Source organism: Equus asinus, chromosome 2, assembly GCF_041296235.1.
Source record: "Equus asinus isolate D_3611 breed Donkey chromosome 2, EquAss-T2T_v2, whole genome shotgun sequence".
NCBI classification, from domain to species: Eukaryota; Metazoa; Chordata; class Mammalia; order Perissodactyla; family Equidae; genus Equus; species Equus asinus.
In genome coordinates this window covers 124040932-124064730 of record NC_091791.1, presented here as the reverse complement: position 1 = coordinate 124064730, position 23799 = coordinate 124040932, and the positions used below count along the sequence as shown (strand labels likewise).

At 38.1% G+C, this 23799-nt stretch overlaps 1 protein-coding gene across 35 annotated transcripts in view; it reads left to right on the top strand.

Annotated features, from left to right (window-relative positions):
- SCAPER (S-phase cyclin A associated protein in the ER) overlaps positions 1 to 23799 on the top strand; it is a 490115-nt gene that overhangs the window by 312943 nt on the left and 153373 nt on the right. For all 35 annotated transcript variants that reach the window (XM_070504430.1, XM_014841435.3, XM_070504422.1 and 32 more), the window contains one exon: positions 9774 to 9889. In XM_070504430.1, the coding sequence (XP_070360531.1) occupies positions 9774 to 9889 (116 nt within the window). The remainder of the gene's footprint in view (positions 1 to 9773; positions 9890 to 23799) is intronic.

Genomic DNA, 23799 nt, shown 5'->3' with positions numbered 1-23799 from the left:
GCCACAGTTTAGTTAACAGTATAGTTCAATGTAATTTCTTAGTTTTGATAAATGTACCATGTTATGTCAGATAGTTACCATGAGGGAAAGCTGGATTAAGGCATACGACACTCTACTATTCTTGAAACTCTTTAGTAAATGTAAAATTATTTCAAAATTTTGTTTAAAAATTTTAAATAGTACCAAGTCCAAGATTTTACGAAATTGAGATATTTGGTGATGTGTGCCAAAAGTCGAGCACATTCTTACAGCCACACACTAGATTTTCCCACAAAATTCTTTGTATAGATCCATCATCCACTCTGAAGTCATATAAACCTACATTCAATACCCAGTTCTGCCACTTACTAGCTGTAAAAACTTAAGCAAGTAACAACTCCTCTAAGACTAGTTTTCTTATCTGTATAATGAGATGATGATTCCTATCTCACAGAGTTGTGAGAGCTTATATGAGATAACAGCCCACGGCCTGCTACATGGTAAGTCCTTGAAATGTCACTCTCAGTTATCCCCCCAGGATGGCACTTTGAAAAAAGTAAAGTTTGCATTCCTACTCCCTCCTCAAGTTTGTTTTCACTCCTTAAAAGTGCTCTCCCCCTCCATTCTTAAGGACATAAATGTGTCTAGGTCACTACTTTCCTTGAGAACAGGGCAAAAAAATTAATGCCAAGATGAGTACAGCAGGACATAAGCAAAGATGGTTGGCAAAGACCCTGCAGTTGGCCTTGACATCTCTGCCTCTCCCCTCTGGGCTCATCCCCTTCAGGAAGACCTAAGACCAGGGTATGCCTTGCCTTTCCTTCTCGGCATAGGCAAGAACCAGTAGCCTCTTGCACAGTTGCTAGTTTATTTGTACCCTTTGCTTGACTTTCCCAGGCAGAGGGGTGTTTCTCAGCCTTTTCTTTCTCATGATGGATTGATGAGTTTTCTCTAAAGAGAATTTCTGATGTTAGAACCCCAGAAAGTAGACTGTACTTTTATTCTTTGATTCAGCAACTATTTACTGAATACTTAATTTTTGCTAGATCCTGTATAAAGATAATCCCAGCTATTAGAGAGCTCACAGACCACTTTGTGATTAAGTAAATAGATAATCAGTATGATCTATTTACAGTGAAATAATAGAAAAATCAGTCAAGAACTACAATTGCATTGATGGAGAGAGAGCAGAGTGCTTTAGGAATACTCCTCTCCCTTTCCTTGCCATCTCCATGGAGAAGAGCCTCTGAGCCCTAAGGTCCTGCTCCCTGGGAGCGCCTAGACCTGAAGGAATTTGTCCATGTTACCAGCTTTTGTTCATATCGCTCCCTTGCCCAAAATAGATTCTCCTTGGTCTCATGGTCCTGAGTTTCATTTGCCTCCCAACTTTAAAACATCCAGGATACTTAAGATGCAGGAACAAGCAAAACAAGGGCACTGTTGTGATAAGACTCCTCAAGTTCTGCTGTAAACCAGCAGGTAGCCTGAAAGTTGGGAAAGGTGAGAGAATAAAGGAGTTGCACAAGGAACCTTGTATGTAGGTCCTTGACTTTGGGTCCTTTGTCTTTTAATTTGATAGCACGATAACTCAGAAAAATGTTCACATTGACACCCATTGTGTCCTGAAGAACTAGTCAAAGGAACCATTTCCTTTATGTGCGTACAGCTCTTTGTACATCCCCTCATTGTAGCACTTATCTCACTACTGCATTTATCTATTTTAAGTCTCTCTCTCACAATGAGTGTGGGCCTGGCCCAGTGCCTGCCACCTGGCAACTTTGCAGAGCTTGAGGTTGAGGGAGATCAAAATAACTTTATTGTTAGTTTTGTTGGATTGAAGTAATAAATTCTATATGCTAATCTTTGGTCGTTTCTCTCTTAACAGCTTAAAGAGAAAGAACAAGAGCACTCAGGTCTTGTGTCCTGCATTCATCCTTTAGTTCCTGCACCACCCCCCTCACTCACCCTGCCCTCGTCTCACTTAGTCCAAACAGGTCAAAAATGGCACGATTCACCTCCCTTAGGGAGAGCCTTCCAAAGGGTCCAAGTTCTGATTAGCATCACAAAGGAACTGTTCCTCTCATCTTAAGAAAGCTTTTCTAGCCTCTCTCAGCCCCAGTTACCTCATTACCTAAGCCTTCAAACTGTACGTTGAGATTTTTCTCTTTTTGGCACCACATTCCTACAAATTTATAATTTCCTTGTGACATTCTTGACGCCAGAACCTGCATCCTTTCAAGTGTGTCTACAGCTGAAAAGCTGAGCCTAGACATTTCTGTAGATTATGGGAATATGAAAAAGACAACATTAGAAGGCTTAGGAGGGAAAACTTATAAAATAGAATAAAGAGTATCAGCTCATTAGGCTTACTTCCTTTAAGCTGACAATAACAGGTGAAGATAGTAGATGAGTAGAGATGATGTCCTTTAAGTGTTAGGAAAGTTTTTCATATGGGCAAACAACCATTAAAAAATTCACTCCAGGGGGCTGGCCCCATGGCCAAGTGGTTAAGTTTGCATGCTCTGCTTCGGCGGCCCAGGGTTTTGCTGGTTTGGATCCCGGGCATGGACATGTCACCACTCATCAGGCCATGCTGAGGTGGCATCCCACATAGCACAACCAGAGGCACTCACAACTAGAATATACAACTATGTACTGGGTGGGGGGGGGGGTGGTGAGGAAAGAAGGAGAAAAAGAAAAAAAAAAAGAAGGAAGAAAAGGGGAGAAAAAAAGAAGATTGGCAACAGATGTTAGCTCAGGTGCTAATCTGGAAAAAAAAAATTACTTCAGGATCTTCTTATCTTTGTAAATTGCGCTGCTGAGTTCTAAATTTATGGACTTGCCAAAACCTACTTGTCTCTCTAAACAGGTCTTAAGGTGCCACCAGATGCTCAGAACAGATCTAGCCTATCCTGCTAATGAACATACAAACAGTTTTCCCCCATCTGCCACTTCTGTCTAAAAGGCTAGAAAGGCCTCCTCTCTGATCACAAAGAACATAATTACTGTCTGTAGAGAAGTCAAGTACAAAGGCCACCAGCCTTTGCAGGCTACCAAAGATTAACAGCTGCCTCTCCTTTGATTGGGAGAGGTAATAACAGTTACTCTAGTTAATAATTGAATGGAGTCCCAGGCCATGTAATTCAGATTGAAGCTGTCATTTTTTGCTGGCCTTTAACTAAGCTGAGTTATTAGAATGGAGCTGCTAATCCTATTAGTCAGTTGTCAGTCTTGCAGTGGGACAGAGCAGAGGAAGGCAGAGCTATTAAGGTGTTATGCCAGGTACGTAAGTAAAGCCACACATTCATCTTGAGAGGTATTTCTTCCTCACTCAAATCAGAATGATAAAGCTCTTTATGAAAGTTCCAGTTTCATGTGTCTGAATACAGAGTATTTGGCAAAGGAGTAAAAGGAAAAAGGGAAAGTGCCTAGTTCACCATTCTAGATGAGATATTTTCACTCATTGAACAAACTTTGCTTGGTGCCTACAGTGTGGGCATCCTGCGCTTGACCCTGATTTAGAATGCAAAGACAGGAGAGTTTAGGTTTTACAGTCTAGTACATGGGCACAAATAACTCTGGGATAATGTAGAAAGTGATATGAAAATTAATAAAGGAAACCCCAACTAAAATTGGAGTCAGGAAGGCCTCTAGAGGGAGCTCTCATGCCCTACATTTGTTGTGCATCTCCCAAAGGGAAGGTATTTCTACTTTGCTACCCCAACAGGAGGAAGGAAGGTTTTCTTCTTGCCTAGCAGTGGAAAATGCCACAGCTCAGTCAATAAGAAACCATCGTCACCTGAACTTTCACTTTCCTCCAGTGAAACTTTCATTTTTCCTTTGCTAATGACTTCCTCGTCCCTCCCCCCTTTCTATAAAAGCCTTCCACTTGTGTAATTCCTCAGAGTATCTCTGTGCTTGCTAGAATAGGTGCTGCCCCATTCATGACTCATTTGATAAAGCCAATTACATCTTCAAATTTTCTCAGTTGAATTTTATTTTTTAACACTGATGAGGGCCACAAGACAAATACAGTTAAATACAGACACCTTTGACTTTAGTTGAAAGGGATCAGGAAAGGCTTCATGAAAGAAGCATCATTTGATCTGGGGCTTAAGGATTGAGAGCTAGCAAGTTAAGAAGGTGGCAGTTTGGATGAAGAAAATAATTTGGTTAAGCATTTTTAGCATACTTTAATTTTTTTTTTAGACATTGAGAGGGATAGGAACAAGTATAAGATGATGGATTTGAGGAGCATCCAGTCTCATTGTGGCGTTAAGATGTCCAGGAATATAAAGAGAGCAGTGTACAAGAAGTACTAGATGATTGGCACAAGAAGTTAGTATGATGGAAATAGAGAGGAAGAGGAAATGAGAGGCTCTCTGCATCCTTTAAATCTACCTGGATTGTGTGTGAAAGTGATTTCGTTTTGTTTTGTTTTTTTTTTTTGTATGTAGAGTGTTTAATGCCGCATGCTTAAGAAGGTAGTTTTTTCTTTTAATTTTAACATTTGGGCAGCTCATCATTGGGCTTGAGTTTCCCTTTCTGTCCTCCTGAGTGGAAAAAAAGTCATAGAATATCAGAGGATTGTTTCATCTCCCTTTAGATGAAGGGAGGAGAACCATTCATTTTTGTTGTGTTAGGCAATGGGATCCAGTGGGAGGGGTTTCTGCTTGTTATGCCCACAGCCTCTATATTGCGTTAATCTGTCATATCTCACAGGACATTTTTGCTGTCTGAGAAAAATCTTTTCATTTGTTCATCCTTGTTTTCAGTCACTCATCCATCAGATACTTACCATTCCTGTTCTGTGCCAGGAGTGGGGCTGCAGAGATGAATCAGCCACCACTCTTAAGGAGCTTGCAGACACAGAGAATGAGGTCCTGAGGCAGAGCAGAGATGATTGGATGAATAGGAGTTGATGTGGGACATGAAGGAGAAGTTACTGAACAATGTTTCCATCTGTCCATGCTCTATGGAAGAGAATTCAGAAGTGGCTTGTTGCAGCTCTAAACCAGAAGTGCAGATAACCAGAATCCTCCTTGATTCTAGGGGGATATTTGTGGGTTTTTTTATTTTGCAGTTGGTTTTGCTTTTTGTTTTATTTCCTTGGAAAGCTACAAATGATAAATTAAAGCTTCAATTTTCATTAATACCTTAGTAAAAAATCGGCTTTGAATGGCCTTTATCTTCCTGAAATTGGCTTATTTTTTCCTGCTTAATATCTGTTAGAGCCTGTGTCTTAAGTTTTTCAAGAGGTCACATCCATGTTGTTGGCACTGCATAAAAGGCTTTGAGTTTTGTTTTGTTCTGTTTTTAAGGCATTGATGTATACATTAAAGTGGTCTGCTTCTCCTCAGTCCTTTCCCCCTCCGCTTGTGCAGTGTTGAGCTAGTTGTCTCCCGTTGTGGAAAGGTCTACAAGAACAGCAGTGACACTGCTCAGTTTCCCTGTGGACAGATTTCATCAGCTGGTGCATCTGCTTGGCTTGAGGTCTGATGTACTTTGTTTTTGAATCGAGAGATATCGTTATATAAAGGCTTTGCATTGAAATGGAGTATGAGTGGAGAGTATAGTTCCTTCCTTGGTGGTCATTAAGGTTGAGCATGTCCTTCAGTCTTAAAAACCGAATTTCATTCTTTGGTCCTGATGTTCAATTCCAGTGAAACACTATTCTACAGGCACATACAATGACAGAAATGGAGGATTTTAGCCTGGATCATACCAGAGAAGTTATTGACTCTCTGTGTTTTCGCAGTTAAAATCATGTAAAAGTATCTTTGTTAGCCTTCTTTCTCAAAACTGTCACTCAACAACTACTGATGGAGCACTTTCTGAGTGCATTCCCCTCTGCTAAGTGTTGGGGATGTGGTGTTGAAACAGACATAGTCCCTGACCTCAGGAAGCTCTGAGTTTAGTGGGGATACAAAGATGAAAAGCTAGAGAGGATCATCCCTTCTAGGAAGGAACAGCATATGCAGTAGCACAGAGGCATGAAAGACCATGGGCCATAGGGGGAATTTGGTTGAGAGAAAGGCAGGAGCATGGCAGGGAAAGAGGTTGTTAGAGAGAGATCAGATTCTGAAGGATTGTGCTGAGGAATTTGGGCCTCATTCTGTAGACGGTGAAGTCATTCAAGTGTTTTAAGCAAAGAGAGACATGATCACTTTTACTCTTGAGAATATTATCCTCATTGTACATACAGGTATCCAGAGCAGGACTACTCAAAATGGAGTCCATGGGCCAGGGCTAGGCCACTGTCACTAGAGCATAGTGAGATAAATACACAAATCAAGAGTAAGTTTTAGCAAATTGACAGAGTAATTTTATGTCTGTTGCAGCTAATACTTTTAAATGTGGGCTCCTACTTAGTACATCTTTTTTTTTCTCATTTGCTCGTTATTTCATTTGTATTGTATTTCACAAAAGTATTGGTCTACAATGGAGTGAAAATGAAAAATGAAAAAATCTCTGACTTTTATCTTAGAATGTTTGGGAGCATTGCTCTAGGGAATGGGCTGGTGTGGGGTGAGGGTGGATCCAGAGGTACTCCTTAGGGCATTGCTGCAGTACTTCAAGCAAGAGACCTTGAGAGCCTGAACACTCTGAGGAGGCATGGATAGAAGAGGCAAAAGTTAAGACCTGTAACAGAAGTGGAATAACTGGAACTTGGAGCCAGAATCAGGATGAAAGCTGAAGAAGGAGGAGGAGTCTAGAAGGGCAGATATTCTTTTAAGAATCTGCTGAAAGTTGGACCCTTTCCCTATAAATTACAGTGGGCTTTTCCATCCCTGTGTCACAGAGATGTTTTGTTTATTTTTTAACATGGTTATGCCTTTTTGATATTATTAAATACTTTATAATTCCTATTTCTTTTGAGTGTAAGAAGAAAGGAGATGTATGTATGTATGTGTTTACTTGTCTGTCTTGACTCAGAATCCCCCTGCCATTTTCCCTAGGCTTCAGATGCTTCCATGGTACCACAGGCCTGGTTTTGGTAAAACTGCTGGTGGGATAACTAATCACTACCAAATTAAATTCCCAAAATATTCATACATACTATATGATCTCATTTATGTGAAAGTCTACAATAGACAAAACTAACCTATGGTGCTATAAATCAAATCAGTGGTTGCTTCATGGAGGAGGGATTGACTGTGAAAGGGGCATGAGGGAACTTTCTAGGGTGGTGGAAATATTTAGGTCTTGATAAGCATTCATCAGATTTAATTGAATGGTATACTTAAGATCTGAACCTTTCACCCAATTGTAAAGTATACCTCAGTTGTAAAAAAAAAAAGCCAGTAAACATAAAGTATTCAACTCTGTTGATTATCAGGAAAAGGCAAATGAAAACCTCAATGAAATGCCAGTGCACACCTATTACAATGGCTAATGTTAAAAACAAATGGTAAAACCAAGTTTTGGTGTGAGTATGGAATAACTGAAATTACCACTGCACTGCAATGTGTACACAAATTGCTTTGAATACTTTTGAAAGCTGTTTGGTCACAATAAAACTGAACCTATGCATACTCTGTGACCTAGCAATTCCACTCTTAAGCATATACTGAACACAACTGCATGTCACATATGCCCAAATACATGTGCCAAAATGTTTAAAGCAGCATGGTCCAGAATTTCAAAGTGGAAACAACCCAAATGTCAGTCAGCAGTGAAACATTTAAATTGCAGTATATAATCAGATGAAGGAATATTATACAGCAAGGAAAATGAATGAACCACTGCTACAGGCAGCAATATGGATGGGATGAATTTAGGAAGAAAACCAATCAAGCAAGAAAAGCTAGATACTGTAAAATTTTTAAAGTATGGTTCTATTTTTATAGTACTGAAAAGTAGGCAAAAGAAATCTGATTTTAAAAGTCAGAATAGCCTTTACATTTGGGAAGGAAGTAGAGATAGTGGGATGGGCACCAGAGATATTATGGCATATTATAAAGCTTAATGTTTTAATTCTGGAGTTGTTACAAGGTGTATTCAGTTTTCCGTAATTCATCCAGCTATATAATTATGATTAGTGCATTTTTCTCTGTGTATGTTATGTGCTAATGCAAAAGTTATTATTTTCTAATTATATTGACATCCTAACATAAGGAGAAAGAATGGTAACAGCATTATGGTTTTAAATAAATTACTGAACTGGGTTTCTCAATATTCTGATTGTTAATTCTATTGCAAAGAAACATTTTTTTCATTGATAGCAAAATAAGTTACTAATTTTTAATCTTAAAAGTGTGAGTTCTTGTCTGAAATTCACAATGAACTTATTGTAGTCTCAAACTGTTTTTTATTGTGTACAAAGTGAGTAATTGAATGATTAAGGTATTACACTACCAAACTCCAGACATATTCTAGAGCCAAGAGTCTACATCAAGCAGGCAGAGCATTGTGGTTAGAACATCAGAAGGTTCAGGCAACCATGTTTCACAAAGCCTGTGTATAACTCATCTCTCTCTTCCATGCACCCTACCCCTCAAAAGAACACCTTAGTATTTCAAAGAAATTTCAAGGCTTGATGAACTGTAGAATGCTGTTAGAAGTGTAAGGTGGTGTTGTAATAGAGGAGTTGTGTATTAGTTTGCTGGGGCTGCCATAACAGTACCACAAACTGGGTAGCTTAAGCAACAGAAATTTATTTTCTCGTGGTTTTGGCGACTGGAAATCCAAGATCAAGATGTTAGCAGGTTTGGTTTTTCCTGAGACCTCTCAGTTTGGTTTATAAATGGCTGCCTTCTTGCTTTGTCTCCACACACCCTTTTCTCTATGCACATGCATCTGTGGTGTCACTTCCTCTTATAAGGACACCAGTCATATTGGATTAGGGACCACCCTAACAGCCGCATTGTAACTTAATCACATCTTTAAAGATCTTATCCTCAAATACAGTTCTGAGGTACTAGGGATTGGGACTGCAACATAAGAATTTTGGGGGGACACAAACAGCCCATATAGATTGCTATCCTATTTTTTACATATATGATACAGTGATTCTGTGTATGCTTAAAAACTAATACAGTGTACCACAGAATCACTCTTGCCCTCTTCATGCCAGAAGAATGCAAAGAGCATGGAGAAGTTCCTTCCTAGAACAGTTGTAAACAGATCAGGAATTGTATAGAAATAATCATAGGCTGAGTTCTAAATGTTTACTTCATGTTCTCCCTAAAATAGCTGAAGTAGTAAAATATATATATATTTAGCTAAATGGTTAGATATTAGATTATCTTCTGTTACTGAAGAAATAAGTTCTAGGAGGAGAAATCTTTGTGGAAGTCCATTTGTCATGTTAGGTGGTAATTAACATTACAGAATGATCTGGGTTCTTTACAGTATTGCTAAAAATTTCTGTATAAAATGATTTTTCCCTCTGCCTGAAGTGTGCCATCCCTTTCCTTTTTCTTTTATCTGTCTTAAAACCTCAACTTTCTCAGAGGAACCTATGCCAACCTCTTCCCCAATATATAGTTCGTTCGCCCATTTTTCTCATAGAGCATCTTTCCTTATTCTTCAAGGTACTTATCATAATTGAAGTTATTTTGTTTATAGTTATTTGATTAGTGTTGGTCTCATCCACTAATTTTAAGCTTCATGGGAGCAGCAACCGTGTCTTTTGTGTTCACCACTTTTCACCTACAGTTCCTAGCACTGAGTAAGCATTCAATAAATATTTGTAGAAGAATTAAATGTTTCATACTGCAACTAAATATTTCATTTGGTTATAATGTTATACCTGGGAAATTGGACTGATTTCTGTTTGTATTTCTGTCTAGAATGTGGCAGATCAGATTGCATTTCAAGTTGCTGGTGGATTAACAGCGCTTGAACACATTCTTCAAGTAGTGATCCCAGCCGCAAATTTGAACACAGTTTCACGAATTCCTCCTAAGTAAGTATAGTTTTTTAATTTGTCTTTCACGTTTCATTTGTGAGTCATTTCTGCCCTATGGTTTCCATATGGAGGACCACAAGAAAATTGTATGGATATTCAGGCTTGACTAGCAAAAGCTTACACTCCCCATTAGAGAAAAAACAGAGGTGCTCAACTTCACTTACAAAACTGAAATTGAGCCTAAAAGACCTTATAAAGGAAATCTTTTTGGTGTATGTCCTTCTCTAATCCTAAATCAAGAAGAATTGATGAACTCCTGAGAAATTCTAACTGCTTAGAGAAATGAACAGAAATGAATAGTAGTAACAGAAGCTAACTTTTTGTGTTATGTACAAAAAAGAAGTACATTAACAAAGGCCTGAGCTGTGAACTTTGAAGTCCCTAACATACAGAAGAGCAGTCTGAGGCAAGAACTGCTCTAGTCTAGAGTCCCAGCCAAATAGCTGGAAACTAAATTACAGTTTGGTTTTTAACTGCAAATTGCTCTTTGTCACAAGGATCCTGTGCAGGCTTTAGACCTAAGATCTGCTGTCCTGTTCTCTTAAGTCACCCTTTGGTACCTGGCCACCTGAGATGTAGTAACAAACAGCATTATTTCAGAAGTATTGTATTTCTCAGTTGTAAGATGCACAATTTCTGGATTTTTTGGAGACTCTTATTTACAGAGTTTAAATGAGAGGTTTTGATAAAAGTTTATTTCTATCACTGAGAAAACTTAAGTATTTAGTTAGCCCAAGAAGTGAGTGCTTCATTTGTCCATTAAATACCACAGGAAAAAAATTCCAAGAATATGTTATCTTTTTTCCTGGGAGACATTTCAGTAAAATAGAAATAGCACTGGCTTTGGAGTCACACGAACCTGGATTCCAGTTTTATCTCCAGTTACTAGCCAGGAGAATTTGGGCAAGTGCCTTAACCTTGTTGCATCTGTCTCCTCATTTGGTTAAACAGGGGTATCGTATTCACTTCACAGTGTTGCTGTGGGGATCAGCTGAAATAATGTATGTGAGAGTTCTTTGTAAACTTTAAAGTGTTATGTAAATATTAGGTGATGGTTTTTAAAGTAGTGCAGTCATGTGTCACTTGATAACGAGGATACATTCTGGGAAATGCATGATTAGAGGATTTCATCATTGTGCAAACATCATAGAGTGTACTTACACAAACCTCGGTGGTATAGCCTACTACACACCTGGACTATAATGGTACTAATCTTGTTGGACCACCATTGTGTATGCAGTCCATCGTTGACCAAAATGTCATTATGTGGCACATAACTGTAGTCTTGCCTGGTTTAAAACAGTATTGTCTATTTAACATGAGACATTTCTAAGTACAAACTCTCTGATACTGGAGTTAGTTTGAGTTCCTTTCCTCTACTGACAAAGAGATTATTGAAAGAAGGTATAGGTATCCTTTAAGTCAGGATTCTTTCTGTGGAGCAGAAAGCTCCACATCAGGCAGTTATAGCATTCATAGAGGGTTTTAACCCGGGAGAGTTGGTATTTCTTGCCAAAATGGACTTTATTGACAGTATGTTGCTTAGCATGTCATCATTACTCAGTGTGTGTTAGTTGGCAGTGAAGGAAAGACTGAAACGCATAATAAATATTTCAGATAAGAAAGGAAATGGCATTTGATTCTTTGGGACAGTTCTTTGATAACTGTTAATTCATATTGTTCATCTTAAGTGCACCTATAGTTTTTCGTTTTATTTTTCTATTTTTTTTAAAGATTTTATTTTTTATTTTTCTCTCCAAAGCTCCCCAGTACATAGTTGTGTATTTTTAATTGTGGGTCCTTCTAGTTGTGGCATGTGGGATGCCTCCTCAGCGTGGCTTGATGAGCAATGCCATGTCTGCGCCCAGGATTCGAACTGGCGAGAAACCCTGGGCCGCCAAAGTGGAGCACCCGAACTTAACCACACGGCCACGGGGCCAACCCCTGTTTTTTTTCTTTTTTTGTGTGTTTTTTGTTTGTTTGTTTTCTGGTAGGCTTCAGCATGCATAACACTGAGCTCTGTGACTGGTAACCAAGATTAAATGCCTGTTTCCCAAAAGCTGCTTTTGTCATTGTGGCAAAGAGTATGTTCTGGTGCTTGTCTATACCTCTCATTTAGGGAACAGAAGAGGTTTCCACAGTTCCTAAAAAGACCTAAGCAAAAATTAGCACACCCACTTTGGAAAGGAGCCATGGAATCCTGAGAGTCCAGACCAGTGCTCCTCTGATGGCTACCAGCTGACGACAGTGCCAGGATTGAGTTTGTTTCTTCATCTCACCTTAGGCCAATAGATTTGTGTTTTCAACTGGACTGTTTACTGAGTGAGGCCAGCACTCAGAGCTGTGGGCATCTAGCATTGATTCTAAGATTCTTCTGTCTTGAGTACAAGACTACGTCTCAGAGCTAAAGGATTAAGGCTATGAGAATGTCATACTGCTTCCTTGGAGAGGGGCAAGAGAAGTTTCACAACTATGTTAGATTTAGATGGAGACTCAGAGCACACTGGTGGGCATGAGTCAGTGGCTTAATTCCAAAAGTATTCTTTCTCATATTTCTTCCAACCACTCTTCTGTACAAACCCCTGCCCTGGCCTTGGGCCTTCCATAGTCCTTGGGTATTCCTTTGTTCTCAGCCTGCCCACATCCTCCCCTTCCATCCCTGACGAGCTCTCACCCCTTGGCTCCATGAACCTTCTACCACCTTAGCTCATTTTATTTTCTGCCTCCTGTGGCATTTCGTGACTCTTACCTAGAGAGACTGGTTTTTTACTTTCCTGCATTAGTTAATTTTTCTCAGTAATAAACAACAGAGATTGAGAAGTTTCAGCCGCTCTCTGGTAACATTTACCATGTGGATCCTCTAGACAGTTACCGTGGAAACCTGATGTTGCACTGCCTCTGCAGCCCTGAGCTCTGTGAGTGGATAAACCAGCTCCTTGTTCTTCTTTTCTTACCACCCTGCCCATCTCACTTTTCATTCCACATGGTACCTCAGCAGTTGTCCTATAATTATTGCTAGGTAACTTCCTATGAATATTTGCTTCCAGCAGATACTTTTAAATGTGAAATTGGAAATTATACTCGCTTCTGAAAATTTAAATTTTTGAATTAATTTGAGTTGAATTAATTTATGAATCTTCAGTGGGTTGTTTTGCTTTTGTTAGAACCAGGGAAAGCCCATAAGACTACTTGAATTCTTTTCAAATTATCTTTGCAAGGACTTAGGATGTGGTATTCCAAAATAACCTTCTTAACAAATATGCTCCAATAAAATTGTTTTCAGTGCTAAGAAAGATCACCCTGAAAAAGGCAATTTTCATTTCATGTTCTATCTACTTTTGGGGTGACCCATGTTAGTCTGCTTCCTAACTTTATTGCAGAAAGAATAGTGCAAAAGAATAAATGGCATTATTCTAGCCCTTTCTTTGTTTTTAGGCTAATAAGAGTTGTTTAACGTAGCTTTTACTATTTGAAAGTAAATAGTGGTTTGTCATTTTCTTTTGGCATAAAGAATGCCCCATATTAGGTAAATAAGAAGGTGAATCTGCTGAGACTAGAAGCTGTGGCCAAAATTTTGTGTTGTGTTTTTTAGTATATTTACACACTGGCAATGATAATAAAAGTGAAGAGTTGGCACTTTATTAAGGTACTATCTTGCCAAGCACTCCAATTGTTGTACTGCCATCTCCCCCAATATATTGTAATTCCTTGGGATCAGAGACCATAGTAAATACATTATTTGGAAATCATATGGTATCTTAATAAATATTTGAATATGTGAATGAATTCTATTTCCAATAAATGGAAGTAAAGCAGTAAAAGAGCACACTACACCAAATATTTGACTCTATGGACTTTAACTGTGATCACATCTCAGCCAAAAAGGGCCCTCCTGATTTTGTCCACTCTGTTGGCTAGACTTTAAGCAATATATATATTTTTTAATTCTATCTTTAAATTTCTTTGAATTTGTGAGTATGTCATGTATCTGTAACTGCTACTTATTCAAAAGGCCAAAGGGAATGCTAGAACTGTATTCTTGGTTGTTTGTCCTTATCACACTTTCAGAAACAGAGCACACTGGTGTGTATAAGATTGCCCCTATTTTAACCTGTGATGAAAAATAGATTTTTCCCACTGCTGTGGCCTTTATAAAGTATACCTATCTATTCATATCAAACAAATTAATTACATTGCTTTTTTTGCTTCTTTATAGTATACACATTTGTCTGTAATAAATCGGTCTTACTCAGGTAAAACAATAGTCACTGAATATAATAAAAATAAATAAATTCAGAATGATTTGAGGTAGAGCTTTGCTTACTAGGAAGATCATTTATAAGAAGATATCACACATTTATTCTCCAAAGTAAAATAATGTGAAACTTGTTACTTTTATGCAATTTATCCACTAGGCAATATTGCATTTACTCAATCCTTTGAGTTGGTGAGGAGACAGAATTTAACATTTATAGAATGCATCCTCGGTACCATTCACTAGGCTATATGCTTTGTGTGTATCACCTTATTTACTCCTCATTGTCACCAGCAGCCATGTATGTGACCCACTACCAGAATGAGGGTTGGGAGCAATCATGTTTGGGGCATGACAGCAACCTGAGAGAGCCATGATATCCCTTTTGAAAGAATGTTTATTCTTTTCAAATGGCAGACAGAATGTTCAGAGAGAATGTTGAGGTTTTATCCCTAAAGGCTTCTGTTCTCTTCTCTTGGTCTTGTGATAGTCACAGGGTAGAGACAGATGCAGTTCATCCTATAGTGGTAAAAAGATATCTTGTATTCCAGAAGCAGGTAGATGATCTAGGGCTTCCAATCCTGATACCTAGGGAAGCTGTTTTCTAGGGATTCCCTTCTTGGGAGCAGTTGTGTGCACACATGGACATGGGAATGGGATTGCCACATCTAAGAACCATTTGAAATAGTCCCTGTCCTTAGGGAACTTACAGTCATGGGAAATGAGATGGATCAAACTCTAAATATCATTAGTAGTATCCTACTGTATTGCCTTTGTTTAACAACCACTCTGGTGGTATACACAAAGTCTTCATAAAAGGAATGGTTTGCTACATATCCAATGTCTGCAAGCTTAGTTTCCTAAGATGCCTGGCCTCATGTGCTCTGTAGCTTTCTTCTTCTTCCAGTCTTTTTTTTTTTATTATTATGATTTTATTTTTCCTCTTTGGGGCTCATGTGCTGTTAAATCTTTGCCTTTCTTTTCAATTTGTAACACAATCCAGACCGTTAATTCAGTTTTCACCATGAGCTTCCTTTCATCTTACCCTTTCATCTCTTCTTGGCTTGCCATACTCACTTCATGTTCACCTCAGCTCCAGTCCTATTTGTTGTGTCCTCCTTTTTTTCTAGATGTTATGAAAATTTCATGTTCTACACATTGTATCAGTGCCTCCTCTATGCAGCCATATTTTATGCCATGTGATGCTTCCCTCAATGGCCATAGTTGATCAAATGAAGAATGGACATTTGACTTAAGAGCAGCGAATCCATAGACCAGCCAGCAATATGAGACTTAAAACCCAGCTTAAAATGTTAAAGTGGGCCAGTCAAGTTTCTCTTTCTGGAATTTGCAGTTGGAAAATTGTAAAACTCCAACTCATTTTGTGTATATGTATTTGAATTTGAAAAATCAAGTAGAGTAACTTCTGGGATAGCCGTTAACAGGGCTACGTTCACTCCAAGTTTAGCAGGACTAACGAAGTCTATTAGGGAAAAAGGAGGAGACCAGAATTGCTTCATGAGAGAGAAGGGGGCTGGAAATGAGAGCGGGTCCAGTCCACAGAGCTGGCATTGTTTCTGCCTTCCTGAGGTCTGGGAGTTCATTTTCTCCTGGATTCATGTGAAAGTTCCCAATAGCCTTACAAATGCCTCTTTTTATTTGAAATATTTTGAGTGAGTTTCTGTCCCTCTCAACCAAAAGAGCCTGATACTTTTAAATCCAAATATTAAAATTTTTTAAACTCTAGATTGGGCTGAAAATATTTGACTGTGTTATAGAGCCTTCCTTGTGACCTCATAGTTGTTTTTCTAAATTCTTTCATATCAGGAAAGAATGAATGCCCACAGTTTAAAGTAGAAATACAGAGAGAAAGCATGCTCTACAAGCTCTCTAGGGTATAGTTTTGTATGAACATTAAATGTTTCTGCAAGCTGGGATTGGCTGAACTTTTCTTTTTTCTACGAACCCCAGTTTGGAGAATCTGTATAGAAAATTATGTACACTAAACTTACTGTTCGTGGATGCTAAGGTACACACACTTAAAGTAACATCAGAATCAAAGATAGGAAAGTGTATTATATATTGTTCTTCAAGAACAATATGTAAGTTCTATAAGAACAAACAACAGTACTACTCATATTCTTTATAGCTTTCAAGTGTTAAGTTTGTTGGGGGCCCTTGAGTCTGAGATTGGTTACCTCATCATTAACTTTATAATTAGAATTTACTTTGAATTTCAGTAACATTGTCTTATGTTTACAAACAACTGGAAAGTGTATTTCCTTAGACCCTGCTCTCTCAGACTTGATCATAGTGGGCCATAGTCTAACTTTTTAATAAAACAATAAGTTTTTTCATGAGGAACTTAATGATTTTACCAATTATTTTCTGAAATTAGGAACCAGTTGCCTATTTTGAAGATGAGGTTAAGATGTTTAGAAGGTGAGAAGATTGCAAGAACAGTTATCCCTCCCAACCACCTCAAATCCTGGCAGCATGATGCAGCTCAGAACATTAATCCTGCACTATAAGATAAAGCTTTATTATATTTTGAAGAACTGAATAATGTGCCTTTATTATTAGATTTAACAGTGCAGTTTCAACTGCTAGGAGAAATATACAGCATTTGTAAAAGACAAATTATCCTTTTTTGTTAAATCATTTAATATTACAAAAGGAAGAAAAGTGTTGGCTTATATTATTTCAGGGCAAGCTTTTTTGGAATTGCAGTTTTGTTTCTCACAGGGAAACTAAGCAATATCTCCATATTGTTAAACATCTATCCCAAAGCAAGACTTACTCAAGAACCTGATACAAGTTTCAGAGCATTGCATCGTCTCTTATTCTCTCCCTCACCCAATAAGAAATGCAAAACTTCATTCTAGATGGACTTGTTGCTTTACCAGAAGTACACTGGTAGATGCTACATTCATATTTTCTGATAAAAGTAGCCCTTTTGAAACTTTTTTTTCTTAGCCAAGTCTACATTAAGGCATTTGCTTTCCATGTCGAAAGCTCTCAAGTGGTACTTTGTGGGTTCAACATTTTTCTTTACCTGTCTACTTAAGAAAAATTTTTAACTTGGACTATCATTGTTAAATCACTCCTGGGACATTACTCACAACTTATCTGAGGCTCTAACTTGCTTGCCATTTCCTTTACACTGATGCCTTCTCCAGGGAATTACTTTCATCAAGCCTAGCTATTGACTCAGAGATCAGGTTATTGCCTTATTGAAAATCAAAATCCATGTAAAACATTCTCTGCATTGATGTTTGCATTAATGTAAATATAAATCCCTCTCACTTTTTCAAATTGATGCAGTCCAGCAAAGATGGTTATAAAGCTACTAATTTCTATTAAGTGAATCCAATTTTCTTATTTAATTTCCTTTATAAAATCAGCAAGTATTTCTGTGGGGAAGGTGTTGATGTATTAGACAATTGATGTAGACCTTGTGGCCAAGTCCTTTGGTATTCTAGACATTGTAACAGCAGTCTTATTGAAAACACTCTGCAGCACTTTTTGTAACCTCTTTTCTCTTGTCACCTTCTGAGACTTGGATTCTTGAGAAACATCTACATAGGATGAAGATTATAATATCATGTTTTACAAATACTTACCACAGTCTAACATGTATTGTATTTTAGGCTGAAATTTACTTATGTAAACATATTCACTTTCCCACTCAGTTCTCAAGCCAGAAATATCTGTATTTAGAATTAAAGAAAAGGGAATATAATGCATTAATGGATTAAAACTAAGTATAACTATAGAAGTATGCACCAAGTACAGAAATAGCACAAAGGATGGAGTAATTAACTGCAAGAGGAGGACAGAGTCTTTCCTGGAGGACATAATATCTGAACTGAGTTTTAAAGAATAGATTCAGAGTTTTCCGGATTAACATATCCTCCTAGGCAGAGAGCAGCATGTGCAAGATCATGGAAGCCTGAAATAATTGGATGTGCTTGGGGAGCTGTAAACATTTTGGGTGGTATTAGGACACAAATGTACTGAGGAGTGACATCAGCAACATGGCAGAGTGAGCTGTTGTCTTCGTCTCTCTTCCTCTGAGTTACAACTAAACAGAGATTCACTGACCAGCAGAGGAGAACCACACAGCACACCAAGAGACTCACACAGTTATACATCTGAAGGTGAAGGGACTAGATCCCTGGGAAGCAGTGGAGATAGGTGAGCGCACCCCTCTCCCTACCTGGCAGCAGCAAGCCAAGTTGCGGAGCCTCCCACAGCAGCTGGCATGACTCTAAAGAGGAGACAGGAACAGTCCAGACTGCATGCAAACACTATCCTGTCCTGCAGGAGTGTCCACCATGCTGCAGCAGCCCTGCCAGTGGGAAAGCTCTCCAATGAGTGGCTGTGGCTTGGCCCCTACAAAAGAGCCCTGCCCATCAAGCACAGTGGCCCACGTAACTGTAAGAGGAGGTGAGGGCAGTCTGATGCACACATGAAGGCTATCCCAGTCTGCAGGAGCACCCACCATGCTGCAGCGACCCCACCAGCAGTAATGCTCCCCATCACACAGTACAAGCACATGCCAGTGCAACCCACCCACTGAGCACAGAGGCACAGAGGGACTGCCCCCATGAGAGCAGCCACTGAGCAGCTGTGGCCAACCTATGCAAACACAGAGCAGCTATACTCACTCAACTTCCAGCAGGAAGGGAGGAATCAGAAACACAGTTCCTGCTCCCCCCAACAGTGGCTGGTGGAATCTGCGACCTGATACTACCACAAATGCACTGGCAAAGGTGGCAAATGTACCATCAAACAGCATGAAAAACTACAGTAACACTTCAGAGCAGAGACAAAACAACAAGTCTCCAGAAACCAATCTTGAAGTCACAGAAACTTACAGTCTGAATAACAGAGAATTCAAAATAGCTGTCGTAAAGAAACTCAACAAGTTACAAGAAAATGCAGACAGTTCAATGAATTCAGGAATAAAATTAGTGAGCAGAATAAATTCTTCACCAAAGAGAGTGAAACTGAAAAGAAAAAAAAACATATTCTGGATGTGAAGAACAGAATTAATGAGATAAACAATAATCTAGAATCCAGGGCTTGCCCAGTGGCACAGCAGTTAAGTGCACACATTCTGCTTTGGTGACCTGGGTTTTGCCAGTTCAGATCCCAGGTGCGGACATGGCACCACTTGACAAGCCATGCTGTGGTAGGCGTCCCGCATATAAAGTAGAAGGAGAAGGGCACGGATGTTAGCTCAGGGCCAACTTTCCTTAGCCAAAAGAAGAGGATTGGCAGCAGATGTTAGCTCCAGGCTAATCTTCCTCAAAAAAAAATTTAGAATCATTAAAAAATAGAGCTGACAGTATGGAGGAAAGAATTAGTGAGTTCGAGGATAGAAATAGAGATATGCTTCAGTTGGAGGAGGAGAGAGCACTAAGATTTATTTAAAAATAAAGAAGTTCCTTCAGAAGTATTCAACTCAATTAGGAAAAGCAACATAAGGATTATACATATTCAAGGGGGAGAAAGGAGCAGAGAGCTTCTTTGAAGCAATAATAGCTGAAAACTTCCCAAACCTGGGGAAGGAACTGGACTTACAAACATGTTAAGCCAATAAAACTCCTAATTACATCAGTGTTAAAACACTTTCTCTAAGGCATATAATAGTAAAACTGGCAAAAGTCAATGACAAAGAAAAAATATTAAGCACAGCAATGTAGAAGAAAATAATCTACAAAGGAACCTCTGTCAGGCTCCTAGCAGATTTCTTGGCAGAAACCTTACAGGCTGGTAGAGAATGGAATGATATATTCCAAATACTGAAAGACAAAACTTTCAGCCAAGAGTACTCTATCCAGCAAAACTATCCTTCAGATATGATGGGAAATGAAAGCTTTCCCAGATAAACAAAAGCCAAGGAAGTTCATCACCACTAGACCTCCCTCATACCTGAAACAAAAAGACAAAGGTTTACAAAGCTCTTTGCAAGGAGATAAATACACAGACAAAATCAGAAAATTTCAGCTCTCTTTCAGAACAGTTAATTATAACTTAAAAGATAAAGGGAAGGAAAGCATAAAAAAAAACTATAAACACTTCAGTTTAGTCACAAACTCACAACAGAAGACAGACTAATTTGTGACAACAATACCTGAGAAGGGGAAGAGGAGAGGGATGGAATCTGCTTAGACTAATGGAGATAAGACATTTTCAGAAAATGGACTATCTCATCCACGAGATCTTTTACACAAACCTCCTGGTAACCACTAAACAAAAACTCAGAGCCACAATTCATAAATTAAGAAAAAAAAATCACAGAAAACCACCAAACTGAAATGGCAGTCAGAATACAAGGGAAGAGAAACAATGGAAATATAGAAGACTGAAAAACAAGAAGTAAAATGGTAATGTTAAGCCCTCATATATCAGTAATCACTATAAATATAAATGGATTGAATTCTCCAATCAAAAGACACAGAGTAGCTGGATGGATTGAAAAACAACATCCAACAATATGCTGCCTCCAAGAAACATGTCTCAGCTCTGAAGACAAATGCAGGCTCAGAATGAAGGGATGGAAGATGATACTCCAAGCAAATGGCAAACAAAAGAAAGCAGGTGTTGCCATACTTATATCAGGCAAAGCAGACTTCAGGATAAAAAAGTCAATGAGAGACAAAGAGGGACAGTATAAAATGATAAAAGGGACATTCTACCAAGAAGACCGAACATTTATGAATATTTATGCAGCTAATTCATGAGGACCAATGTATATATAGCAACTGTTAACAGACCTAAAGGGAGAAATTAACAACAACACAATAATAGTAGGGGACCTCAGCACCCCACTTATATCAGTGGATAGATCATCCAGATAGAAAGTCAACAAGAAAATAGTGGATTTAAATGAAACCCTAGATCAGATGGACTTGATAGATATATAGAGAGCCTTCCATCCAAAAACAGCAGACTTCACATTATTCTCAAGTGTACATACATCATTCTGAAAGATAAATCATATGTTGGGAAACAAGGCAAGCCTCAATAAATTTAGAAGATTGAAATCACGTCAAGCATCTCTCCAACCACAGTGCTATGAAACTAGAAATCAACTACAAGAAAAAAGCTAGGAAAGTCACAAATACGTGGAGAAAAAAACAACATGCTACTGAACAGCCATTGGATCAATGAAGAAATCAAAGGAGAAATCAAAAAATACCTAGAGACAAATGAAAATGAATATACAATATGTTAACTCTTATGGGATGCAGCAAAAGCGGTTCTAAGAGGAAAATTTATAGCATTACAGGCCCATCTCAACAAACAAGAAAATCTCGAATAGCTAATCTACAAACTACACCTAACAACTAGAAAAAGATGAACAAACAAAGCCCAATGTCAGCAGTGGGAAATAATAAAAATTAGACCAGAAATAAATGAAATAGAGACTAAAAGACAATAGAAAGGATCAATGAAACTAAGAGCTAGTTCTTTGAGAAGATAAACAAAATCGACAAACCTCTAGCCAGACTCACTAAGAAAAAAAGAGAGAAGCCTCAAATAAATAAAATTAGAAATGGTAACAGAGAAATTACAACACGTACCACAGAAATACAAAGGATTATAAGAGAATAGTATGAAAAACTATATGCCAACAAATTGGATAATGTAGAAGAAATAGATAAATTCTTAGACTGATAGAACCTCCTAAAATTGAATCAAGAAGAAATAGAGAATCTGAATAGACCAATCACAAGTAAAGAGATCTCAACATAAAGAATAAAATATCTAGGAATAAATTTAACCAAAGAAGTGAAAGACCTATACACTGAAAACTATAAGACATTATTGAAAGAAATTGAAGAAGATATAAAGAAATGGAAAGATATTCCATGTTCATGGAATGGAAGAATAAACATAGTTAAAATGTCCATATTACTTAAATCAATCTACAGACTCAATGCAATCCTAATGACATTCTTCACGGAAATAGATCAAATAATCCTGAAATTTATATGGAACAACAAAAGACCCCAAATAGCCAAATTAATCCTGCAAAGTAAGCTGGAGGCATCACAATCCCTGACTTCAAAATATGCTACAAAGCTATAGTAATCAAAACAGCATTGCATTGGCGCAAAAACAGACACACAGATCAATGGAACAGAATTGAGAGCCCAGAAATAAAACCACACATCTATGGACAGCTAATCTTCAACAAAGGAGCCAAGAACATACAAAGGACAAAGGAAAGTCTCTTCAATAAATAGTGTTGGGGAATCTGCACAGCCACATGCAAAAGAATGAAAGTAGACCATTATCTTATACCCTATACAAAAATTAACTCAAAATGGATTAAAGACTCAACAAAGTAAGATGTAAAACCATAAAACTCCTAGAAGAAAATACAGGCAGTACACTCTTTGAGATCAGTCTTAGCAGCATCTTTTCAAATGCCATGTCTACTTAGGCAAGGGAAACAAAAGAAATAATAAACATGTGGGACTACATCACTCTAAAAAGCTCCTGCAAGGCAATGGAAACCATAAACGAAACAAAAAGACAACCCCCCAACTGGGAGAAAATATTTGTAAATCATATATCCGACAAGGGGTTAATTTCCAAAATATATAAAGAACTCATACAACTCAACAACAAAAAAAGAAACAACCTGATCAAAAAATGGACAGAGGATACAAACAGACATGTTTCCAAAGAAGATGTACAGATGACCAGCAGGCGCATGAAAAGATGTTCAACATCACTAATTATTAGGGAAATGCACATCAAAACTACAATGAGATATCACCTTACACCTGTCAGAATGGCTGTAATTACCAAGACAAAAAATAGCAAATGTTGGAGATGATGTGGAGAAAAGGGAACCCTCATACACTGCTGGTAGGAATACCAACCGGTGCAGCTACTATGGAAAACAGTATGGAGTTTCTTAAAAAAATTAAAAATAGAAATACCATATGATCCAGTTCTGCCATTACTGGGCATTTATCCAAAGAACCTGAAATCAACTATTCAAAGAGATTTCTGCACCCCTATGTTCTTTTCAGCACTATTCACAATAGTTAAGATGTGAAAGCAACCCAAGTGCCCATCAACTGATGAATGGATAAAGAAGATGTGGTGTATATATATACAAAGGAATACTATCCAGCCATAAAAAAGACAAAATCATGCCATTTGCAACAACATGGGTGGACCTTGAGGATATTAAGTTAAGCAAAATAAGCCAGTCAGAGAAAGACAAACACCTTATGATTTCACTGGTATGTGAAGATAAACAAACACATGGATAAACAGAACAGATTAGTGGTTACCAGGAGGAAGGGTCGGGGCGGGGGAGGTGAAAGGGGTAAAAGGGCACATAGGTATGGGGATGGATACAAGCTAGACTATTGGTTGTGAGCACAGTGCAATCTATACTGATCAAACTGATAAATAGTAATCTACACCTGAAATTATACAAGGTTATAAACTATTATGACCTCAATAAAATAATTGGAAAAAAACCAACAAATGTTCTAATAAGAGGAAAAATATTGGAACACTGTCAGACAGCATCAAAAAATATTTAGGTGTGAGTGAATTGGGCAAAATGACTAATTCAGGTAAAACAAAAGTATTCATTCCTATTTTATTTCGT